The sequence below is a fragment of the Calonectris borealis genome, chromosome 4 (assembly GCF_964195595.1).
Source record: "Calonectris borealis chromosome 4, bCalBor7.hap1.2, whole genome shotgun sequence".
NCBI classification, from domain to species: domain Eukaryota; kingdom Metazoa; phylum Chordata; class Aves; order Procellariiformes; family Procellariidae; genus Calonectris; species Calonectris borealis.
The window spans coordinates 70,265,446-70,283,913 of record NC_134315.1 but is presented as its reverse complement, the minus strand read 5'-3'; the positions used below and the strand labels follow the sequence as shown (position 1 = coordinate 70,283,913).

General features: G+C 43.5%; 1 protein-coding gene across 1 annotated transcript in view; it reads right to left on the bottom strand.

The window, feature by feature from the left end:
- Window positions 1-7: 7 nt before the first annotated feature.
- The window catches only part of FREM3 (FRAS1 related extracellular matrix 3), a 74,998-nt gene continuing 56,537 nt past the window's right edge, over window positions 8-18,468 (bottom strand). The window contains exons 12-24 of the mRNA XM_075150483.1: window positions 17,749-17,879; window positions 15,933-16,091; window positions 14,388-14,691; window positions 12,264-12,395; window positions 11,663-11,994; window positions 10,040-10,232; window positions 8,622-8,726; window positions 8,240-8,367; window positions 7,187-7,321; window positions 5,034-5,160; window positions 3,785-3,972; window positions 3,551-3,697; window positions 8-2,824 (exon numbers count right to left, since the gene is read on the bottom strand). Coding sequence (XP_075006584.1) covers window positions 2,294-2,824; window positions 3,551-3,697; window positions 3,785-3,972; window positions 5,034-5,160; window positions 7,187-7,321; window positions 8,240-8,367; window positions 8,622-8,726; window positions 10,040-10,232; window positions 11,663-11,994; window positions 12,264-12,395; window positions 14,388-14,691; window positions 15,933-16,091; window positions 17,749-17,879 — 2,612 coding nt within the window. The 3' untranslated portion in view covers window positions 8-2,293. The remainder of the gene's footprint in view (window positions 2,825-3,550; window positions 3,698-3,784; window positions 3,973-5,033; window positions 5,161-7,186; window positions 7,322-8,239; window positions 8,368-8,621; window positions 8,727-10,039; window positions 10,233-11,662; window positions 11,995-12,263; window positions 12,396-14,387; window positions 14,692-15,932; window positions 16,092-17,748; window positions 17,880-18,468) is intronic.

Below are 18,468 nucleotides of genomic sequence, written 5' to 3'. Positions count from 1 at the left end.
TAGGGTGTGGTGAACATTTTTTCTATTACGATCAATAGAACTATTTAGTCACGTTTCCTTGTTACAAGCCACCACCAGTCAAACCCCATTTCTGTAAATTCTGTGGCTCTGACCTTACCTTTATTGAACTTAATTTTACTGCACAAATATACTCTGTTCTTTGACATTAGTGGAAAGGCCAGGTATTTACCTCAAGAACTAATGATCAACATACATACAGATTGGAACAAAATCATAACACCTTTCTTCTGGCACAGATTTTAAGCAGAAAAATAAGTCAGTCATGCTGAGGCTTGTACTTAATTCGAATAGCCTAAGAATGGTAGAATTGTTTTTATTGGCAAACAACGAGTCAAAACAGAAAATGTAACAATATGTAAAACAACCCGCTTCTCTCAAACAGCTGTGGTAAGTGCAGAGACGGTCTTGCTTACTGGGAAAAGAACCAGTGCTGACTCTAGGGGTGCCAGATTGTCATTGTCTGGCAGTCCACGCTGTTCACGGAGCTAGTCAAACTGAACCATGCGCGAGTGTTCCCTCCACTGTCCTTTCTTTTTTATGTATCCGGCATATAATGACTGAGATGAAATCATGTGTTTCCCAATGCCATCATCTAATGTAGCATAATTTTGGAATTTACTAGGAAAGAAAAAAAACCAAACCAAAACAGGAACAAATGCTCAGTCTGCATTGAGTAATCTTTGCTCAGTTTTGGCCCTTTTAAGAACACATATCAAAAGGCATCAGTGTTGTGTAAACAGGGAGAAGTGCTTCCCTAGAAAAATCAGCTTTTTGGAGCTTAAGCACTTAAGCAAAAGGAGACTTAAGAAAAAGCTGAGAATTCACAGATGTAGATTTCATGTACAGCAGTGCCGTTCTTACTAATACATTAAATGAGTTTCTATTTGCAGGTGACTGATTTGCAGACACCAGCTGAAAACAGGTTGAGTAACCATACTTTGCTCTTCAAAAAGTCAAAAGAACTTGGTATGTACAGCAGAGTCAAGAGCCAACCTACAACACTTTACAAGTTGAATTGTCATGGCAGCCCCATGGCAGCATCGGTCTGCTTACACTTAGTGTGCCCGAAACAAAAATGCTGCAACGCTGAAGCCTTCCTTTAAAAGCATCCCTTTGCAAAGCATTCCTTTTCACAAAAAAACTCCAAACACCATCAAAAACCCAAACCACAACAAGCCATGATTGCTTGTTTACAACTAGCCTAAATAAAAACCTTTAGAAGAAGCAGAAGGGAAAGATTTATTAAATAGCTGAGCAGCACCTCATTTGTGCCAACAATTCTCAAGTGCCGGTATGTAGAAAGCAAAAGGAACTAAACCTTAATCTCCCAAATGGCATCCTAGTTATAGAAAATTCTACTCGAGTAGAAGTAAAAAAATGAAGCAAAGTATTTGCTCTAGATGATACAAGTGTGTTCCTCCAGTGCCATCTGGCAAAATAAGCTACCTTTTAGAAGTATTTGCCTCTATTTTGATGCTATAATGTCTGTATCAAGCAAAGGAAGATAGGTAATTATGTACAATATGGGAAAGCAGTCATTAGTATTGTTCTGAAGTACTAGAATCTGTTTAAGGATGTTTGAAAGCCCTTAATGCCAGCACCTAAGCATTAACATACTGTTTTTCTAGTGTGGCTTTACAATATAGTTCTAATTCTCATCCATCACATGTAATGCTCTCCTTACAGATAATTGCAACAGCCTTACCTGTGTGAGTCTCCCACCGTTGTCCATGTGTCTGAGGTCCTCATTAAAATTTGAGACAAAACTGTTGGTATCATCCGTTTAAAAGAACACTATCATCTACTACTTAGCTTCCATTCTAATACTACAACCTTCTTCCTTCCCCAGCAATAATTATTTAAAAAAACAACAACAAAAAAAACCAGAAAACCAAAAACAATTGTATGAAAGCTAGATACTGTACATGTAATCAAAACCAGCATCCTTCTAAGCACCAACCTTTCATGGGGGATATAAGGCACGCTTACAGCTGCACATATTCAAAACATTAAAGAAAAACTAGGTTTAAAAAAAAAAGAAAAAAGCATCAACTCCCATTCATGGAGTACTAGTTTGAACTCTATAAAAAAGTCACTCACACATGAACCTAGTACACCAACCCTGTCAGAAATAGCGTCATTACAAATAATCGAACCAGCATGAGAACTGGAGCAGCCCCTTGTCTGTGCAAAGGAGTCAGCCAAGAGCCAGATTTGAGAGTCTGCTTTTTGGTGAAATTACATGTTAAAAGGCAAGCACCCAAGAAATTGGCTAGACTTCTGAACTGTCGCTGCTGCCGTGTCGGGTGGTCACAGCGTCACTGCTGCTGGAGTGGCTGATGGGCACTTTGCTTTTCCCAGCACAGGGCCGTTTCCTCTGCTTCAACAAAAACAGAGTTACGACCGCAGTGCAGATCAGAAACAGCAGTCCCGTCACGCCTCCAGTAACGGGTACAATACCGCTTCCAGAGTCCCTGCTTGTGATTTCCAGAACTGGCCTGCGATGCGGCGCGCCAGCTGGGACCGTGTCCTTCTGGATGACGACAGCTTTGTCAGAACGGTCAAGTGCAATATGCTGAATATTCGTGCCCCTGTTTTTATCTGCTCCAATGTCTCGCATGAAGACCGGGGTGTCTGGGTTGGCTCTTCTGCTGCGTTTAAAGGCTGTGGTGCTAACTCTTCCTTTAGCAGAGGACAACCCGTGGTGGTAGTCAAGACTTCTTTTGCCATTGTGCCTGTGTGCATTTTCCTTTGATCGGACTGTGTAAATAGCGTGAATGTACCATTCTCGGCCAGCTGCCACCTTAAAAAAAACCCCAAACACATAAAAACCCAACGAACCAGAACAACCACCCCCGTGCACATTTACTATAAACTGGAAATCACCCAAGCATCAGATTCATCCAGACAGATGTCCCCAGTTTGCTGCCAAATGTCTAATTAAAGTCAACGGCAGAAATAGGCACTTGGAGATAGGATTAATGCAGACTGCCGAAGTAGGTCAGTAAACTATGCTCTAGGAGAGCCTATTTCTTTCTAGTGTTAATGCAGAAAGGCTACTGCATTTATGGAACAAAACACTAGTCTTAATTTAGGCAAGAAGAACCCCACTTCAGGAGATCAAAAAAAGACTTCAGGAATTTGAATTAATCTTACTTAAAGCAGGATGCATAGCTCTCTTTCTTTATTTCATATCTTCTTTTTTTTCCCAGTTGCAAGAAAATGAAGTCCAATTTCTTAGTTTTCTCTTATGTAAGAAGGCCCCCATAGTAAGCTAAACCAGTGACTTCTGCTCCCAGTCACAGGGGTCCATGTCTGCAATGACAGCAAGGCTGCAGAAGTAGCTCAGTGTTAGAAAGCAACGCTGTCATTGTTTCTACGCTGTTAGGCAGAGGGAACGAAGTAAATGTGTTGCTGAAGTCTGTCGCTGACCAACACGGTGCCCATGATTACCTGCATGCTTTATTCTCTGCCTCAGCCGTCTCTTAGCATGAAAGAATTTCTGTGGTACACTTCTCAGACAATTTACCTGGAAGAGTGGAGCAGACGACAGGCTGAAACCATCAGAACCAGGCTGTTTTACTAGAGGAAAAGCATCTGCATGATCCTCTGCTAATGTAGCATGAAACTCCAGGTTTCCAAAGGCTCTTGCTTGTGTCTCAGGTTGAGCTTTATCCTAAAGGAAGTAAGTTTAGTATTTCCAGACCGACGTGGAAATCAGGGATCTAAAAACACATGCTACCATAACTCTTTGTTTACGTACCAGGATCTTGAATCTGTACAAGAGGGAGGGCGAGTCAGCCAGGCATCCGTATTCCTGATTGTCTGGGCTGTACTTGGGCACGTACCCATCGGCACCGGTGCAAAGGAACACCTTCTCGATGTTGCAGCTGAAGGAGTCACCAAGATTCTGAACTGGATCCACCATCACTCGGCCATAGATTTCAGATCCTAGTAAAGCAGATTAATACATTTTACATTATACCAGTCAATTTAAAATTATTAAATCAAATTATTACCAAACTATTGTTGTTAAAAATTCTCAGGACAGGAATTATCTAGCTTTAGGTGTATTTCCCTTCGCGCGTGAAGACAGTATGTTCCGTGGCTGTTACTACTAATTTATCACGGGCTTTAGTCTTATTTTCTGTTACAATTCGTATTGACGTGTAGTTCTTAACAGTGCAGCTCTTTTTCAAGCAAGCTTTTCCCTTCTCTTCACTAGAGGGCAACCCATATTCACGTATAAGAAACTATCCAACCTGGTAGCATTATGTCAAGCAAAATAAACTTCTTAACAGGACATTTGGGTTTCAGACTGATAACTCCAATAAGGGACCAATTAAAACCAAAATTATTTCTGGTCCAACACTGCCATTACCAGGAGTTTCCCTGGAACCTGATAACTGCTCTGGTCAGTAAGTGAGTACAGTGTGGAGAGCACCTGCCCTGGGCCAGAAGGGAGGGGGGGGAGGAAATAATCAAGAATGAGTCTGAGGAGCTTGGCTGAAGCCAGCTGCAGTTACTGTGCATCCAGGCTGCAATTGAGAACAGCTGCATGACCACATCAAGGAGCCTCAGGTGTACAAGAATTCAATTCCTGCATTTCCAACTAGAATAACCTAAGCACTGAAATTATTGAGCCCCCTCAAAATCATACAAAAAGTTCTAGTGTGGGCAGCTTCAAAGCAAAACAACCAGAGTGAGGGGAATATGTGATTATGCAGTAACTGAGCGAGAGTGTTCAGAACTGCAGTTTCAGATACGTGCACCTAAATTCTGCACCTACCTTTGGAATGTTTTTCCTCTCAGAGCTCATAAACAGAACCAAAGCCTGTTTCAGTTACACTAAATTACATCATATTTTAGTGCTTCTGTATTTTACTTTTCCGCAGTGGAAATACATAGACCATGTAGTGGTTATAAAACTAGTAAAATACATATTCAGCTCTTGTTAAAAGTGGTTCTGCTTTAGCTTTCATAATACACTAAATGTACAATTGACTTTTTACCTTTGGTAAAGGCTACATCAGCTCCTTCTCCAAATCCCATTGATCCATCAGATATCCAAAGCTCCTTTTTGGACAGCAGAAACATTTGAGTATTTAGACTGAACTCTGCTGCCACTGGGTCACTGACCTGTGGGGAAAAGTGAAATTAAATGATCAAAAAAAAAGCCTTGGTTGTAGCTTTACAATGAGCGTTGTACACCATTGCCATAGTAGTGACGTGCTGATCAAGCCTTTCAGCAGTACACAGCATCTATAAGAATCCCGCATACATACATACATACATACACCTCCTGTTGTGCTTCTCATCATTAAAATACCCAACTGTAGTGCTTTATTTCAACATTGCCGAGTAAAACAGCAAAAGATATCCGTTTCCTCAGATACAGGACAGCAACGTACCTTTTCAGTGACACTTGCAAAAGTTACTGGGAGAAGAGGGCTGTGGGCAAGAGGCCAATTGAACTAGGGGAGGACCAGAACCTAACTCAACACCAACTCATTTCCCCTACTCTAAACAACAATCCGCATATTCAAACCAGCAAGCACAGGATGGGAAACCTCATCTGCCCTGGCTGCACTGTGCATGTTCCACTGGCCACCTAGAAGCTGCCTGCAATTTGCCCAGAAAAGTAACCTGGCCAACGGCCCACGCCTGGGGACAACATAGGAGTTGCCCTGCAAGTAGGAGAGTTCCTCTGGTGCAATGGTAGGTTGCTCCCAGTCAGCGCCTTTCTGCCTTCCCCACCACAACCACCTTGTGGCTGCAGGAGCCCAAGAGAGCCCAGCACGTTTGGATGGAGGAAGCTGGCTCCGGGCCACGGGTCTGTGCCTGCCCTGTGCCTCCGGCACTCCGGACCCACCACACGTGTAATGGCAGGGAGATGTAGAGGGGAACAGAAAGCAAAAGGCTCTCCAACGCAGAAATAAGGTAAAGAACTAAACTGTCCCACGCCACTATTTAATCTCGTTGACCACAATAAACCCAGCATCTAGGGGTAACAGTCATAAGGGTGTGATTATATACACAGAAGTGCAAAATTAACTTAACATGCAAATGCCACCACAGCTCCAGTTATTTCCTTCCTCATCAAATCACCTTCCTCTTTCCGTGTAGCGTTCATGTCCTGCGTTACAAGGTGGCAGCAGGAAGACTATTGCTGAAGCAGTATCTTTAAATTAAATTCAACACCAATTGTTTGAGCAAACAAGACTGAGCCATTCAGTTAATTTGCATGTAATACAGTTGTCTCCACACTTGCCACACGTGCCATGCAACTGGATAATGAAGCAGAAGGCTGAAGAGCAGCTCTAAGGGTCAAAAGAGCTGAACGGCTCTGACTGACACTGACAAGGCCTCTGAGGTATCCAGTACTTTTTTGGGGAAAAAAAATTAATCAGGTCATTTTTTATGTATTGACTGAAGGATGCAATGTTATACTAAGAGGTTTTAAAAAGTTTGGTACGTTCACTGGAAGTTAAGTCTCAGATTCAGAGCCCTTGGTCTCCAAATGCTATTCAAGCCATTCCTCAAGCTAAGTGCGACAGAAAAACCGGTCTCTCTAACAGCCTGCAATAGTAACTTACTGCTACTTGGTGCACTGCTTTTTTTTTTTTTTTTTTTTTTTTTTTGACAGGAAAATTGTCACAAAGCCACACGAACTCTGAATGAAGCATTTCCCACTGCTTGAGAAAAAGACCCTCTTGATACAATTCTATTACATTGAATCTCAGTTTTAAAAGTCAACCTCAGGTCTACAAGTTATTTTTGAAAACAATCTCGCTTAGAACTGAAATTCCTTCCCCCTTCAGCCCCCGCCTTCCTGAAAAAAAGCAGCAAAGTACTTGGGAATAGGCTGGACTATGAGGCAAATAAATGGAAAAATAAGATTTTAATTACTGGAAAAAGATAAATTTAGTTTGATTTTATCTCACCAGAGAAGATGAGATCTAGAGCAATCTACAAGCACTGTAAAACTCCTTCTGAAGCCATCTGAAATACTCCATGATTTTCTCTTGACAACTGGTACTGGGTGGCCTATGCCAGAACATCTCTTTCAGTGGTTACAGAACACCTGCCTTTCAGCCTAAATTTGCTTTTGGCTGGTTTTGTCCATGAGGCTTCATGGAAAAACGTCCTAAGTAAAACGGTGTACCTGTTGGAACCTGATGTCCATATCAAACGCAATTGGGTCCCGTGGGTTGCAGATGACGGGAAGGCCATATTGCTGACCCGGCGCAGCAGCGCAAGGGATGAATTTCACAGTGTAAGTGCCTGAGTAATCTCGTACCTGTGAAAAGATTAGAGAATTGAGCGTTTCTGCACAGTCCCTGAACAACCACTTTTTCAGCTCACATCGCCCCTGAGGGGAAGCTGAATTCCCAGCAGCATCCTTAACACTTTCACAAGCTTGGACGTTGCCGTTTACGATGGTGGTGCTTCACCTCGCGCAGGAAGCGTGTGCACCACCACCGTCAGCGCGCTGCAGCAGCATAGGCAAGGCACTGACACACGCCATCTCTCCTCTACTTCTCTGTAAAACGAGGACTAATACAGAATCTACCTACTGTCGGGCCTTTGAGGGACTGACCTTGCCCCAGCGGTGGTGGGAATCAAAGAGGTTAATGTCCAAACCTAACACACTAAATCTCTCTGAAGAGAAGGTGATTTTGGCTGGATTTTTAGTGAATGCAAATGGCTCCTTTCCTGCCAGCTCAGCGAGAGCTGAGTAACTGGGCTGTCCCCCTCTAACAGAAGCCAGACACTTTCCAGCAAGCCTCTTCTGCCCTATTAGAGGCACAGGCTTTGGGGCCACAGGAGTTCCCACTGACTCCCCAGCTCAGCAGGAGCTAAGCAGCTTTGCCGCACGTGGGGACAAACCCAGCTTCTCACAACAGCAGCAGCACAGCTTCCTGGCAACGCCAAGGGCGATAACGTTAAGGCAAATTCCTCAAGAGAGGCCACAGCTCCAGCACTGGCCTGCTCAATGAACGGTGCCGGCCAGCGCTAGCGGGAGCACGGGTTCAGGCCCTGGGACTCAAGCTCCAGGGACACCAGGGACTTCTGACTGTTCATTATGTAATGAAAATACGTGACTGCGTCCAAATGAGTTGATGCTTGCTGATCCTGTAATGCTGACGACTGCATGGAAAGCTAAAAACCGACATTCCCTTTGCTTCCCTAAATTCAAGTCTGAATGCAAACTCACAGCAAAGTCGGAGATAAAACTCCACTGCTGCACAGGCTGGTGGAAGGTCGGCTCGCTTCGTAACAGAGTGAGTGTAAACGTGAGGCCAGGGTGGTCAGCAGACATCACCATTGATGCCAGAGGTGTTCCTGAAAGATAAAAAGGCAAATTATAATTTGCCATAATTAATACTGATGCCTGGCATGGTATAAAATCAGCACACAAAAGCAAAGAAGCAAGAGAATGGAAAGAAATTAACTTACGCCCCAGAAAAGGAAGCGCCTCCGTTACTTATTCCCCTTCTACACCGAGACAGACCCTTTTCTGTGACACCTTTCTCCTCTGCCAGGCAGAGAGCACCGCAGATACTCTGGCTAGCACAGTGGACGGGCTGGGTACGCACCTGGGTGGGACATCACCAGCTGGCCCCAAAAACGAATCTCTGTTCGGAAGTTCACCACTAGTCGCCCTTCGTCATTGATCCGCATACTCATGGGATAGAGGGAGCCTAGGGAGGAAAAGCCAACGATTTTACCACCAACATTTCCCAAGTGCATTTTTAACGGAAGGCTCTTCATGTGTTTTTTGCATCTGGAGATCTGAAATGCTTTACCTGAACCCTGGTGCTCTTCACAGATATTAAACCCTGTCACATTGATTGTTTTGAGACAGATCTCCAAACCCACCAACTTCAGAAGAAATGCACTCATTTATACCTGCTAATGATTCAATCCATTAAGGCAGATTTTTTTTTCCTCCCTTTTGCTGACATAAGGCCAGACTCACCTGAAGTATATCCACATATGCTGATATAACAGAGTGCAGGCAGGATGTCGTGCTTTAACCCCAGTCGGCAACTAAGTACCACATAGCTGCTCACTCACCCTTTCCCCTCCGTGGGATGGGGAAGAGAATTGGGGAAAAAAAAGTAAAACCCGTGGGTTGAGATAAAGACAGTTTAATAGGACAGCAAAGGAAGAGAAAATAACAATAATAATGATGATAAAAGAATATACAAAACAAGTGATGCACAATGCAATTGCTCACCACCTGCTGACCGATGCCCAGACCACCCCTGAGCGGCGATCGCTGCCCCCCAGCCAACTCCCCCCAGTTTACATACTGAGCATGAATGGAATACCCCGTTGGCCAGTTTGGGTCAGCTGTCCTGGCTATGCTCCCTCCCAGCTTCTTGTGCACCTGGCAGAGCATGGGAAGCTGAAAAGTCCTTGACTTAGTATCAGCCCTGCTTAGCAACAACTAAAACAGTGTGTTATCAACACTATTCTCATACTAAATCCAAAATACAGCACTATAGCAGCTAGTAGGAGGAAAATTAACTCTACCCCAGCCAAAACCAGGACACAGGAGAAAGAAGGGGTCTAGGACTTTCTGTCACACGGACACCAAGGCTGCTCACTCCAGCAAGGTCCCTTTTGCAGGCCCTTCCCTGCACAGGGCTATGTAAGTACTTCCCCTGCCCTGTAACTGCGCACCAATTCAGCACTGGAGTCTATCTCTCCATAAGAGAGAGAGTCTGCTTTAGAGTTGGTCTGTGCACTAATTTATCTCATTTTTTATAGATTAAAAGCAGCACGCAATTGAGGGAGGACTCAAAACATTTAGTTCAGTAACATACGGCATTAAAAACCAAACATAATTGTCCTTTAGGGGGGTGTTTTAACTGAGGGAGTCAGCGTGCTGTTACCGCTTTTGAGATTCTCACGGCTTTTTAGCATCGAGTTGTTGACCACACTTCTCCCATCATCAGAACGTTGAATAGGATGGAGTTTAGAAATGACGGCATCTGAAGCAGCTTACCTTGGAGCTCTGATTCAGGAGGGCTGCCTATCCCGTCTTTCCAGAGGATAGCTGTGTCGTACACAAAGGTGAGTCTCAGTTCAGACTGCAAATCAAAATGTTGCCAGCCACCAATGCCAGCAGGGGAGTGGAAGACATAGGAGACATAGAGAGGCACCCGCAGGGTTACATACGACTGCACCAGATTTAAGACCTGAAAAACATTGAGGTACCAGGTTACTGCGTGCAACCTGAAAAAAAATTTCACTGCCAACCTTGCATTCTCATGAACTGCACTCTTTAAACCTAAGCAAAAAAAAAACTGCACAGAAACATTTCACTGACATCACTATTATTTCAGGTCCTGCAAATCACCTCACTTGAAAGTGTTCTCAAATCTTTGCCAGTTTAACATAACAGGGTTTGTACCTCTCCAAAATAAGGACCATCTAAGATTTTGTTTTACCTTGGAATTTAAAAAAAAAAAAAAAAAAAAAAAAGCAGCCTTCAAAACAACCTCCATAGAAATTGAAGGTGGCCCAAATTAAAATTCCAGATGAGAACAACCAAATTCCTTAGGCATTCAGAAATCCAACACAAATTTAGAAATGAGTCCTGTAAGTAACACCTACCTTTACTATAGATTGAACTCTGTGCATTATGGCACCCCGAAACACCGCAATTTAAAACGATGGTCTGAGTTAAGAAGGTGTCTCTCTACCAAGCAACTGACAAGCAACCAGAATGGGTGGCCAAGCAGACAATTAGTAAATAAATCCTCTTTGGCCACTGAGCATCAATTGAGAAGGTAACAGTTGAGCACGTATGGAATGGGAAAGCATCAAGCTGCTGAGCCAAGGCTGATTCAAGGTGAATCCGCACAGAGGCTCTCCAGACCCCTGGAATCTCCTCTAATGTAAGTGCAATTGCTGTAGGACGTTTGTGCGTTGGGTTATTTTCCAAGTAAACGCAATGTGCTGTCAGACACTTCATAGGGGAGCCACCGCCCCTGCTTTGTGATCGATGTTGATGTAATTCATATCAGAGACCTGGAATGATGGCCTGTTTTACTCAGGAAAATTACAAGTTTGTTGGTTCCTTATCAATCAAGCTTCTATTTATAAAATCTCACCCACCTGACAGCTCTGCCTAAAGCCCAAACACTGTAAACCTAAATTAGAGCTTCCAATTAAAAAAGTTTTTTAGTTTTTTTTTTGTAAAAAAGCGTTTTTTTATGTAGCCTTAGAACACACTTCCAGAGTCAATAACATACTTGACACATATGGTTTACTTCCATAAGGCAATGAAATTGTAGCCTCTTCTTTGAATACGCTGCTACACGGGTGATAGTTTGGAAAAGCTCTCTGAGTCAAAAAAGCAGAGTTTCTAAAATCCAGACTAGGAGCAACAGCAATGCAGTAAGCTGTGCTCAATTACCGGGAAGATGAATCATGTCTGTGCACAGAAATACAGTGTAAAGGAACAAATCTGTACTTCTAAAAACATTTGTGCTAAGGGAACACGTATCAAACTGCCTGCATAGTGACTAAACCCTTTCTCATGCAATCCTTAGTAACGCTTTCTGTTGGACTTGTGCTTCCAAAGCCTCCTGTTGAGAGAGGAAGGCTCTTTGGTGCCACGTACCTGCCCATCTGTGCCAACGGAGCCACTGCAGTCCGTCAGCAGCTCAGACATATCGTAGTAACTGTTGAACTCCCAAAGGCAAGCCTCAAGGTTGAGGTTCTGGTAGAAACGCAAGGTTTTGGCAGACCGCAGAGCACTGCTGTACTGGTAAGGTGACGTTTCTCCAATCACTTTGGGGTTCTTAGTTTCCTCTGTAATAAACCCATGTTTGGTCTGGATCTCATTGTAGTCCAGTAGGTTGGAGCACTTGTGGTGTCCCACACGAGTGCCATCTGGGCTAAGCGTTAGCTCAAAGTTGGACAAGGGGCGTGTGGAGATAACAGGCAGCATTCCTAAAACATAAATGTTACACGACCCATTAACATCCTGAATGGAAATGAAGTATTCATTAACTGCTTGTGAACATATTTTTAGCGCTGGAGTCTGGAAACATAGGAGCTAAGGATGCCCAATGTTTCATCCATACATTAACCTTGCAATCGGCAAGTTCTTCAAAAAACATGGATCATTCATGGTTCTGCCACAATGCAGCAAACAACTGTGGAGACAAACCTGTGGGAGAGGAGCATGTGTTAATTACCCCTCACTACTTGATGCTTACCATCCATATGGGGCATTGTGACTGTCAGTCGGATCAGATTGCGATGGTCAGGATCATCTGGACCTGTGTAGCGAATTTTAGCTGAGAAAGGTTCCGCTCCTACTGTTCCTGGGATGCGAGGTTGGCAAAGACCTGAGCAAAGAGGAAAGACAGGCTGTGAGATGCCTGCTAAACGGTGTCATATCTGTGCTAAGCAGCTTAGAGATGTCTGTCCCTAGAGCTAGGTCAGAAAAATGCAGAAACCTCGACACGCTAATTAGGGAGTTCCTTACAGCTCTGCTGCCTGGTCTAACTCCTAGGGCCAAGAAGTCCTTTTCCGGAGAGGCAAGGGCAGAAGTACAGAAACCCTCCAATGCCCAGCGGCGGCTGAGGAACCTGACCTCTTCCTGATAAGGATTTGTTCTTCCTCCCTACAAATGGGAAGACGGCAACTTTACATCAGCATTTACCTTGGCAGCCATCACTTACTGAGGTGAAGGGCAGGGTGGTTCACAACCCCCCCCGAGCTCTTGCCACAACAAGCAGGCTGCCTGAGGGGAGCCGACGTCTTGCAGAGAACAGCTAACTAAAACACATGGGGGCAGTTTCTGCCGTTCTGCAGGGTCCACCACTTACACCGGAGGGGTATTTCAGGTTCTTTCTTCTTCTGTGTATGACTGAGGCAAAGATCCTTTCTGATTAAATTACACAAAGAACTGGCACTTTAGGAGCATAGCGGTAAATCCACAGAGGAGCTATGGTGCATAATGGCCACTTTAGACCTATAAATCTAACACTTAAGAGCCTCAGGGAACCTTGAAAACTTCTCTTAGGCTACTACCTAATTTCCTAACGATGGAAAGTCTCAAGGGAGCTACTTTTCAGCCACTGAGCATGAACACAACTGCCTAAAACCTTGATGGATTTCAGTCCGGATTACATGCCCTTCCTTCCCCAACTTGTGATCTTAACAAAAAATACCACCTCTATTCACAAGCCTTGTCTTGTCTTGTTGACAGGCCACGGCCACTACAACAGGACCATCGCTAATACCCTGGTAACACAAAACTTTTGCAGTTCTTCCCACATACTTCAATCCTACCCGGGCTTTTGCGCTGCAGCTGGAGGAGATGGAGGTGAAGGACTCCGTGTAGCAGAGGAGATGTAGCAGAAGGACTGAACTGCACAAAACAGAGAGCTGAGGAAGCACAGCATGAGCCACTTGCATAGACGGTGAACTAGTGCTTCTCTCACCCAGTATTTAATTATAGAGCCTAAATGAAACATTTTAGTCTAAAGAGACAGAGAAGGGTCACACCATAGCACCCAGCATTTTGGCCCCTTGAATCCCAAGATGCAGTAAAGTCAGGCTCCTGCTTTAATTTGGGCAGAATAGGACTTTAAAGTAACTCCCAAGTAACTGTTCTAGTCACTAACTGATTGAGCAAAAAGATGCATTTTCCTCATCTGAATTTCTGAGGAAAAGCAACAGATTTGACATACACATCTAGATATGGATCACAGTTCAGACACCTGAGGGATGTGGGCTAAATCAGGATGTCCCCTTACCTTCTGAGGCATAGCCTAAGTTCTCAGCAGAGTTATGCATGGAGTGCTGCAATATCTGAATTTCCACATGGATTTCATGCCCCCACCCTTTTCCAGCACCTGTATTTTAATTGTCTTTAGTCTGCAGGTCTCTATAGACAACATCAAATTCAATACACCTACAACCTGCTCTCAGTGTCAGTAGCTGTGTTTAAACTAAAAACACATGGAAATAGAGGTGTATCTGAAATATGTATATTGAGAAAAGCAAAGGACTCAAGACTGGGGAAGTCAAATTCTGCTCTACTCACTAGTCAAATTAGGTGTAAAAAATCCGTATCACCATACACCCACCAATCTTTTACACACGACCTACGATGGGCGCAAACTCTTGAAATACCAGAGCTGATGAGATGATTACAAGATGCTTTTGCCTTTCACTAGCAACAGTCCCATATGTGTATGAAAAAAAATTAACTAACATACTAACATAACTAACCTAAAACAAAACACCCCATAGCAGACCACCATCAGCTGCTAACACTACCTCATATTTTCCCAAGAAAGGCTACCTAATTCCCATCATTAACAACTTACCTTCCTCTCTGTTGACTGTATAAATTGGACTTAGCAGCTCCAGACCTGCAGCACCGTTGGCATTCACAGCTCGAGCTGCACACTGAAGCCTGGAGCCTGCCTGGAAGTATACAGAGTCCAGGGAGATGGATTTGGTGCTGGTAAAAAAAGTGTTGGAGTCCACTTCCCTCATCGGACTGGTGACACCATCACTCCCACTCGGAGCACTGACAAGCCAGCGGTACAGGGTCAGAGTATCATTGATGTTTTCCGTGGCGCAGATGGATCCGGTTTTGTCGTAGTCTGAATACTTGGGATTGCATGCCTATGGGTTGGCATTTACACAAAATAAAGGGGGTTATCTATTCTTACCTACACCTGCTCCAGGCAAGCAAACTGTTAAGCATTATTCTGACAGTACCGTCCTTATTACTGAAACCGTATCAGCAAAACAAGGCCTTTATGCAGGCACACTATTTTCCCGTTAATCAAGGGGATATGAATGAATGCCCTGGGGCTTTTTTAATTAAAAACAAGAACAAACAAACAAAACAACCAAACCCCAGATAGTAGTGAGTTGTTGTTACAATTCACGTGTCACCTCTGACCATGCAAACTTGGAAAATGCTAGTGCTAACTCCAAAAACTGAGCTCTTATTTGACAACATCAAAGTCAGTTCTCCCAAATTCAGACACCCTAGCTTGAAAAATCCTGGTGTGGAACCACTCTAATAAATTAGAAACTGTTAGAAACATAAAATGAATGGCCTGAATTCATACATTCCTGGCAAAGAGCTGTCAAGTTACGACTGCACCCTCCCCAGCAGTCTGTTGCTGCTCCCACAGCAGAATCAAGCAGGAGTGAAGACACATGTGTGCTTTTTGCTAGTGCAAAATTCAGCTTTTTTTTTTTTCCCCTCAAAATCGTCCTTGATCAACAGTTTAGAACACCTGACTCTACACAGAAGCAGCAGGCACACAAGTAGGTGTCCCTCTGCCAGCTCTGTCTGGGAGAGCGGTCTCCTGCAGATGGGACAGATGGCTGATACCAGAGGCTGTTCAGTCAACTTTGGTAAAATCTGCTGCTCAGCTGCTCGTGGCACAGCTCTGCTCACAAAGCCCAGGATGCGAACCGTTTCTGGAAAGCTCCGTATGGCCCAGCCACAGACCTTTTTTGGGCAGCACTTGTCTCCTCCTCACCTTCCTACCTGCTTAGCTTTGGGTTTAGAAATCTCTATGTTTTCTGGCCCTAATTCCATGTCTCCCAGTCATCCCCTGGAACTGGTTATTAGTTTGACAGCACAGCCTGGTACCAAAGACCTATTTAGGTCAGCAAGAAACACTCAGAAAAAGCTGTCACAGGTTAGGGGTGTTAGTGATCCTCTCTTGGGAGCTCTTGTTCTCCGAGTTAGGTCAGCAGAAAGACTTATGCAAGTGCCTCTGACCCAGTAACAGCCTGCTGCTTTTAGTTGTGTTTTCCAGAACTGAATACTTTTTCAATTTTCTTACATGGTCCAGAGCATGGAATGAGTAAGTTGGATGAAAGCATGCAGAAACAAGCCTTACCGTTACACAGACAACAGGATAGCCAGTTGGAGGGTGTGGATTCTCTTTGCTTTTAGCAGTATTGTCATACATCAGAAGTGAGACAACCTGGGGCACAGCTGGAAACGTCACATCTGCAACACTGTCCTTTTCTTCAATGTACACAATGGCTTTACTCATCTGAGTCGAGAGAGAGAAAAGGTTATGTCTGCTGCTGAAAATAAGGAATGGAGGGAGAAGGAGAAGTAGCGCCTGCAACTTAATTTCTGCCACCAAGCTCATTCTGGTTTTCTCCAGGATTCTTTGATAAAATGGTGACTTGTATTAAGGAAGATTCACTCCTCAGTGGTTTTTAAAGGTTTTCCACTTAAAACCTGTTCACCAGCAACTAGCTAAAAATTAAGGAAGAATTAATTCCCCAAACATTAGGAAAAGGGAAATAAAAATATTCCTATCTTTCTTTTTTTAAAAAAAAAAGTTAGCCTTGGCAAACAGTCAAACACCCACCAGTTGCTCACTCACTCCCCATCCCATCTTCAGCACGGTAGGAGGAGGAAACAGGATAAGAAAGCTCATGGGTCCAGCTAAAGACAGGGAGACTGCTTACCAATTACTCTAATGGGCAAAACACACTCAACTTGGGGAAAATTAATTTACTCTATTGCCAATTAAAGTAGACTTGGGTAGTAAGAAACAAAGACAAACATTCCTCCTCATTTTCCCATGCTCAACTTCACTCATGACTCATCTACCCCCCCAAAACCTTGCCACAAACATGAAATACAAAAACAAACCCCAAACTCTCCTAAACCAATTCCAGAGACCAGGTAGTAGCTTCAGCCTACGCATCAATTTGATCTCACTTGACAGCCAGTTTAGGCTTTTACCAAGTTAAGCATAAAGGCTGTGTGTTAACTTTAGAGCCTCTGTTTTTAAAATAGTGGCCTACAAATTTATCAAGGTATAATATACATGATGTAATGGATCCCAGGGTCATAGTTTCTCTGCATGTAGTAATTTACTGTATATAGTATTGAAGTAAGAAGTTGCTAGTGTTTGAGTCAAATCAGATCTTAAATATAGCCCAAAATGGCAGGCGGTGCTCTTCAGAACTGTAGTAGCTCTAACACTTGCTGTGCTCTCCTCTGCTTCACCAAAATAAAGGAAGAAATGGGAGACGACTCTATGCCCATCTGTCCCCATTCGTGCCTTCCTCCCTGCCCACAGACCTCCTACCACGGGAACGGGTGGAAGGCCTCACGGAGCTGTACTTGGGCACGCGAAGTGACGCAGAGCGCGGATCAGAGCGCCCAGCACGGCCGCAGCTGCTGCTGCCACCTCTCTCCGCACACGTTTAGAGAGGGACCAACGCAGTCTCTCTGTTGTACTGGGTCTGGCAGCCAGAGACACCATTAATACAAACAAAACCTGACAATCACAGCTTCTTGTTTTCTTTTTTTCATATTTTTAAATCTTTTGATGTAATGGGAAAAGTCAGAAGAAGTTTCTACAAGCCAGTTAGTGCACTATACTTTCCTAACATGTATACCAATAACTTGGAAAGAATGAGAGCGCTCTCCACTGCCAAACTCTCTGTGAAGCATATAGTGGGTCACACATACAATTTGTAGTTCAATGCTTCTAGACTTTGTTCAAAGTGTGTGGATTTACAGCTAATTTATACCAGTATTTAGACAGGTATGTATCAAACTAACCACAGGAGCGTATGAATACCAGGCTGTCATGCACGCTGTGAGTACATGGTTTTTTAGATGTTTTTATATAAATAAAAAATATATTATTACAAATGGCAACTTTTGTTGTCCACAGTGGTTACCTGTGTCTCTGCTACCATGTTCTCATCAGCTTTCAGGTGGACAGTAAATGCTTCTCTCATTTCTCTTATGCCGTCATATAGAATCTCTACTTCAACAAAATGCTCAGTTTCTCCTTCTCTGAATTCAATATCTGATTAAAAAAAACCCCAACAAATTAATGCAAAATCAAGAGTCAAACAATTGTTTTCTTTGTCAATTGTGTTCAAGTAAAATATTCTTTGCAATAACATGTTTTTGCTCTAAGTAAAATGTACTAATAGACTGAGCTGTTAGCATCTGTTCTTCAGCACAATGACCAAGTAAAACTAACCCACTTTTGCTGGACAGGAAAAAAAATACAAGTTGATATTTATAACTTGTTGGAAGACTTAAAATAATATAAAACCATAATATCCTGACATGATTTTGCACCAAGTCAACTAGCTTTCTTCCAAACAATTCCTGGACACAGTTGAGAATTAGTATGGGCCAGGGAGGCAGTTTTCATGCAGAGATCCTGCTTCAGTGGCAAAGAAAGTTCAACAGAGTGGGTCTGCATGCTTCAGTGGCAAAGCAAGTTGAATAGAATGGGTCTGTATGCCAAGGAATGGTCCCAGGTACCTTATTATACCAGTATGGATACTGTCTCAGGCTCCATTTGCAGTGCATATTTAAGCAGGATCCAAAACACTGCACTTTGAACTGAAAAGTCAACATACTTAGGTCTTTAGGAGACATGT